The sequence below is a fragment of the Nannospalax galili genome, unplaced genomic scaffold (assembly GCF_000622305.1).
Source record: "Nannospalax galili isolate Female #2095 unplaced genomic scaffold, S.galili_v1.0 scaffold191, whole genome shotgun sequence".
In the NCBI taxonomy this organism is placed as follows: Eukaryota; Metazoa; Chordata; class Mammalia; order Rodentia; family Spalacidae; genus Nannospalax; species Nannospalax galili.
Window position 1 is genome coordinate 1,037,557 of NW_008331484.1, and position 7,271 is coordinate 1,044,827.

General features: G+C 35.7%; 1 protein-coding gene across 1 annotated transcript in view; it reads left to right on the plus strand.

The window, feature by feature from the left end:
* Positions 1-7,271, plus strand: part of Eea1 (early endosome antigen 1) — a 144,688-nt gene that overhangs the window by 104,849 nt on the left and 32,568 nt on the right. Inside the window, exon 18 of the mRNA XM_008823837.3 lies at positions 2,377-2,516. Within this exon, the coding sequence (XP_008822059.1) occupies positions 2,377-2,516 (140 nt within the window). The remainder of the gene's footprint in view (positions 1-2,376; positions 2,517-7,271) is intronic.

Genomic DNA, 7,271 nt, shown 5'->3' on the forward strand with positions numbered 1-7,271 from the left:
AAGTGGTATGAAAAACAAAGGGAAATATAGTATTTAATAAGCTTATGGAAAATACACATATAAATATGAGTCCATGTATATAGCTGAAAGCTATATAACAAAAATCACAGTGCCAGGCATGGGAAACCTCCCTTTGAGTTCTTGGTTAGGGTAGCCCAAAAGACTCCAAAATAATAAAGGCTATTGCTACAGTCCTTGATTATCTCCCAGAACCTAGAGATAAAACAGTGTTGATGAAGACAGGACATACTTCAGACACAGGATTTGGAGCAATGCAGGCGGAACTGTCCTGTAAGCCACTTCCCTGAAGACTACCTCTCATATTTTGGAGGACACTCTGCAAGCTGCTAAGAGAGAAAAATCAGTCAACGGTTCAACCCAGGAGAACACCCAAGAAGGTTAGTTCCACCAGTCTGGTACTTTTAATTACTGTGTGTCATGTAGACAAATCTTGGACAAAGACCAATTGTTCTCAGATAAACCTTACCTAGACATATATTTCTTGATCTTCTGTGTATAATTTGCCAGTAGGTTGTAGGAGTAATAAGGATCCCTCTGGTTTTCAAAACTAGCTAGGCATTATTTATCTCTCACATTGGCTCACCCTTCCATCATGGTTTTCCCACTTAAGGTGCCCCCATTTCTCCACTTTCTCCCTTAATAATACCCTTCTTCTACGGTCCTACCTCTCTTGAGCTCCTTCTTATTCCAATATAGTATTTCTTATACAGTAGAGTTATTTTCATTTTGAAACTTTGCATTTGTACCCTTTGGATTTTGCTTCTAATTTAGTAATACATTTAAATCATGATAAGCTGAACTTCAACACAATTTCATGTGAGGTGTTGACTTATTGAAGAGATAAAATGACTAAATGTATCAGAGAAGGATTTGGCTTGAGTCTCTTGTCTTTTCAATTAGAATTACTATCAGTTCAGCAAAAATGTCTTAGGTTTCTTTGTTACTTACACACCCATGTTCAATTGAAGAATGTTGTATGATTATACAATCATGAGACATGGATATTTTATATGTTATCTATACCAGTATAATATGGAAGAATGACCTTTAAAGTTATATTTCTGTAAAGGTTTCTTTTTCTTACTGTGAACAATAGTAGTAATGAAAAGTTAGATATGGTTGAAAGAATAGATAATACTGTGTTGCTGAAAAGTGACCAATGAGAACTCTTACTTAGGTACCTTTGGAAAGTAGTTTTTTATCATAGGAACAAGAAGTTCTGTTCTTATTGCACAGTATGGTGATTATAGATAAGAACTATATACTGTACATTTAAAAAGCTAGAACAAAGGGTTTTTTTTTAAATGCTTTTACCACAAAGAAAAGGAGATAAATATATCTAACCTGATTTAAGCATTATAGGTATTGAAAATTATCAAACATTGTTATACATTGAACTGTGTGTGAGCTTTTTGCCTGCATATGTAAGTGCATCCCTGTCGAGCAGAGGTTAGAAGAGAGTGTGAGATTCCCTGGAACTTGAGTTATGGATGGTTATTACCTGTCATGTGGGTCCTGGGAACCAAACGTAGGTCCTCTACAAGAGCAGTCAGTGCTCTTACCCCCTGAGCCATCTCTCCAGTCCCATGATTATCAGCTTTTTAATATTTTGAAATCAGTAACTTAAGAAGTATTCATATGATGTACATAAGCATAATATTGTAGAATTAATTTGTTATATCGGAAATTTTTCATGAATAAGAATTACAGATACCAGTTGATTTATAGAATATGTAAATGTACAGTTATGCATGAAAATACATTGCTTATGTTTAAACCTGTATCTAGCAGTTTGATTTTAATAAATTTGAGAAATTATATACATAATACATATTAGATGCATAGTACACTGTGAAGAACAATAGTATAATCTGAATCAACATATTAATAAAGCAATAAAATTTTAATTGCTTCATATTTAATGCCCATAGGTGTCAATTAGAGGACTACATCACAAATCTTTTAATTTTAAGTATCTTATTGTTGCTTCACTGTTATGCAGATATACAAGTAATGTACATTAAATGTGTACAGGAATGACCTGTTACTTGGTTTATTTAAATTTGAATTATCAAACTTTACATTTTCAATAAATATTTATGCTTTAAGTTTATTCTAATTAATTTTTAAAATAAACATTGACTACTAATTATGTGTGAAAAGTCTGTGCTAGATTCTCTGACAGACTTTTAAACTAAATAGCTTCCTTACTTGGTAGAGGTTTTAGAGTGTGTTTTCATAAATATATTATGGTTATTTTAGGTATTTTGTCAGTGTCGATTTGAATTTAAACAATGCTATAATGCCATATTGGTAGTTATTAACCTCAAAATGACAGCTTTATTTTATCCATAGAAACTAGAAGCTGATACTTTTGAAGTAAAAGCAAGCAAGGAGCAAGCTTTGCAGGATCTACAGCAGCAAAGACAGCGGAACACTGATTTAGAGCTTAGAGCTACAGAACTGAGTAAACAACTTGAAATGGAGAAAGAAATGTAAGCTAAACTACCACTTATAAATTCAGAGAGGATTATAAACTAAGTATTCAGTTTTCCATAAGATTTCAGTTTTTCTATCATTGTTCTTAGAGATTCACTCGGTGTTTATTTTGTGTTAGTTTTGTAAGCTGCTAATGTCAATGAAAAATAAAGCCATCATTATTTAGTTCAAGTTACCTTCACTAGAAAGGACTGAAAACTTGTATAAATTTTGGTTTAGTCTCTTTCCAGTATTAATGTGGTATCCATTTCTCTTGAGCATTCATTTTGAGTTGTTCACCAGTTTGAATAAGTTAATATAAAATGTTAATACTGGAATGTATCTATGTAGCACCCAGTTAGACTTCTGCTCTGAGGCACTATGCTAAAAAAGTATGGATTCCTGTTCATTAAAAATTAGTTTTCAACTTTATAATACATTTTGCTAGCTTAGTTTTGTTATCAAGAAACAACATAATCAGTGTACATTCCTTATTATTATTGAGGTAAAGTTAAATGCATAGGTATTATATATACAATTTGAGTTTTAATTAGTGTAATACTCTAACCATGCCTACTCTCTGTTCTCCTCCATATAGAGTATTTTCATTCCTCCTGGAGTTTCTCTTTACATACTTCTGGTCAACACCTCATCTTTTCCCTCTGGACAGCCACAGTTCTATTTCAGTCTCTTTAGAGTAATTAGATGTTTTGAATTTATATAAGAGGAATCGTATATACTCTTTTTGTCATTGACTTTTTAAAAATAAATTTTTAGATACTTTATTATTTTTAGTTTATGTGTATGCATGTATTGAATGCATGTATGTATGTGCACCCATTTTTGTACAATGCCCACGGAGGACAGAAGAGGCCATTGGATCCCTTTGAACTATAGTTACAGACAGTTGTTAGCTGCCATGTGGGTACTGGGATTCAAATCTGGGTCTTCTGCAAGAAAACAGCTAGTGTTCTTAACCACTGACCCATCTCTCCAGCCCGTCATTGACTTTTTTTCACTTAATGAACAATTTCTTGCATGTATATATGTGTGTGGTGTGCACACATTTGTGTATACAGGTTTGCATGTGTGTGGGCACATGTGTACAAGTCTATGCCTGTAGAAGACAGAGGCTGACAGTAGGTGTCTTTGTTCATTGCTCTCTACATTATATATTGAGGCAGGGTCTCTCACGTAAACCCAGCTCACTGGTTTGGCTAATCTAGCTAGCCAGCTTCCTTCAGAGACTATAGGCAGGCCTCCTTGCCCATTCAGCTTAGGTGTGGGTGTGTGAGTTCTAGTCCTCCCTCCTGTACAGCAAGTACCCTAATCACCGAAGAATCTCCCAAGCCCAATTGTACTGTTTTTAAAAATTTATCCATATAGTTGAATGAATTCATTATTTTTTATTGCTGTTTTTCTACTCAATGAATGTACTGTAATTTATTCTGTAATTGATAATTTGAGGTTTCTAGTTTTTAATCTATGGTGAATAAAGATAATGAGTATTCTACAAATATTTTTGTGTTACTGCTGGTCATGGTAGGGTTGATGTTTGCTTAGTTAGCAATGTATAAAATTGCCAAGATTTTCTTTAAAATGATTGTACTATTTTGTATTTCAACCAGAAATGTTTCCATTGTGTTGTGCCATTGCCGGTGTTTTTGTTAGTATTCCCATTAATTTTGACTGCTGAGCATGAAAAGCTATCCCATTGTGGTATTAACTTGCATTCCCCTGAGGCTATTAAATTTCCTGTGCTCTTATTAGCCATTCAAACATCTTCACTTGTATATGTGTTTAAAAATTCTTTCTATTAGGTTCTTTTGATTACTGGATTTTTTTGTAAATTATTTATTGAATTTTTGTGTATTTCATAAAGAACATTTTAATCATCTTTATACACTCTTCCCCATTGGCACCCTCCCATACACCCCCACTGGAATTCATGCATTCTGTCATTTGCATTAAGGTGTATCGTGTCAAGTTAGTGTCCCCAGATGTCTCTCAGTGCAAGTTCATCCATTGAGGTCTAATCAGCCTATCTATAGTCCCTCTCTTTAAGAAGATGAGCTCTTCCTCACCTAGTAATCAGCTGCCAGTACTACTTCAACTAAGTTTGGGGCCAGTTGCCCATTTCCACAGTTCTGTGCAGGGTTTTTGTTGGCGTGAGTTTGCCTGGGTCCTATCGAAGGACCCACACTCTGCAGAATTTTATCCTCTATGCATTGGCCATTTGTGACCATTTGTGTTCCTGGCCCTTTGTTGCATGAGGGAGCTTCATTGATGAGAACTGAGAGATGCATTAGTGTCCTCTTAATCCCTTGTTCTATGTTCCATGAACCTTAGGTATAGAGGTTGCATTGTAAATGTGCTACTTAGGTTTGGGCAATTCACAGACAATCTCTGTGTATGACCAGTTGTGGAACTCTGTGATAATCTCCATCTGTTACAAAATAAGCTTCTTTGATGAGTGGTGATTAGGATACCTGTCTGTAAATATAAGAATCTATATTTTGCACATAGTAAAAAATTATGTATGTCTAGGAATATGACAGCCTTTGAGTTTTCTCTAAGATCTGTGATCTCTCCAGCTTTGTGTATTTATAGTACCACACATGAGTTTCCTCCCATTGAGTGGGCTTTAAGTCCAATTAGGTAGCCATTGATTACTCCTAAGATAAAAGTGTCACTACGGCATGAATGCTGTGCCAGTCATTGGTGTGGTTATTAGGCTCTGAATCTGGAGTTGTTACATCAATTGATTTCTCCCTTAGCATCTTGTGTAGTACACTCCAAAACCATGAGAGCTAGTCTTTGGGAGAAAGTGGCTTCCGGGTCAGTTCCAGCTCCATTGCTCCAAATCCTGTGCCTGAAGTATGTCCTGTCTTCAGCAATAGGGTCTTATCTTCAAGTTCTGGGAGGCAATCAAGGACTATGGCAATAGCCTATGTAATTTTGGGAGTCTCTTGTACTACCCTGGCCAACAACTCGAAGGTTTATCCTGTCTGGCACTGTTGCTTGTTATGTAGCCTTCAGCTATACATATGGACTCATGTAGAGATATTGTATGTGAAACCAACTGAAAAATTTAGTAGGTTTTTGGACTAATACAATTCTCTTTGGTTTTTTACACTAGCTAGGCATGATTATCTCTTTTCTTTCTTTCTCTGTCTACACCCTCCCTCCATACCCTCCCCATTTAAAGAATCCATATTTTCCCCATTTCTCCCATGATAATACCTGTCTCCTATGGTCCTGCCTCTCTTGAGCTCTGTCTTCCACTTTACTCCCATAGTCTCTTGAATAACCCTCCGTCCCTCCCTCCTCCCATTTAAATACCCCCATTGTACACATTTCCCCCTTAGTAAACCTGTCTCCTACTGTTCTTCTCTCTCAGGTTTCTTCTTTTTCTTTACCTCTCTGATTCCTTTCCGTTTTCTTGGTTCTTGAAGTTAATCAGGATATATACTCACATATAAGGGATTGGTGCTACAATCCACAAAGGAGGGAAAACATTGTTTTTGAGTCTAGTTTACTTCACATAGTATAACAGTTTGTAGTTCCATCTATTTACCTGTATATTTCATGATTTGTCTTTCTTTACCACTGAGTAGAACTCCATTGTGTAAATCTACCACATTTTCATTATCTACTTGTCAGATGAGGGAAACTTAGGTTACTTCCATCTCTTGGCTATTGTGAAAGGAGCAACAGCAAACATGGATGTACAAGTATCTCTGCAGTAGTATGAGTCCTTTGGGTATATGCTAAGGAGTGGTATAACCAGGTCGGATGGTAGGTTCATTTTTACGTTTTTAAGAGATCACCACACTGCTTTCCATAGGGTTGCATGAGTTTGCAATCCTACCAGCAGTGAATAAGTGTTTCCCTTTCCCCGCATCCTTTCCAGCATTTTATATCATTTGTTCTCTTGATCTTAGCCACTTTGACTGTGGTAAGATGAAATCTTAAAGTGGTTTTAATTTGCATTTTCTTAATTACTAATGACGTTGAACACTTTTTTATCATTTTTAAAAAATTTTTAATAACTACATGATTAGAAGAAGCATTTCATTATAGCTTTAACATATTCAGTACTACACTCCAGAGCAAGAGTATATCTCTTTCACAAGTGGCTGTAAGTTTCTAGGTTCACAGTTATACAATATTGAACTCAGTATAAGCCCTGTAAAACATAGAATTGAATGAGCTTTTAACCTTTAAAAAAGATCTCCATTTCATTTTAGGATATATTGTTCCTTGCAGAAAGACTCATTGTTTTTGTTACTAGCACTGAGATGTTGGCGTATGTATCTATTACTAGTCATAATCAGTTGCACTTGGATCCTTGGCACCTGTGTATGTCTATAAAGCCATCGGGTAGATTTCAGTGGTAATGATTATCACCTCTACTAATTAACATGACGTAAATTTCCATGCTTCCTCCTCAAATATAATACATTTTTAAAAAATTTGTTGATTTTGTGTGTGTGTGTGTGTGTGTGTTTATCACACAGAACATCCCAAACCATCTTATTCAACTATACACCCACTTCCCAGTTGGCATCTTCCCATAGCCTCCTTCTCCCCACTAGAGCCCTTATAATCTGATATCCAAGCTACTGTCTGCTGTGTTGTTGGCACCCCAGCCATTCCCCACTACTTGTCCATCTGATGAATCTAGTCAGCCTATCTAGAGGTCTTTCTTTTAGGAAGGTCTGATGTTCCTCATCTAGCAGCAATCAGTTGTCAATATTCCTTTAGATAAG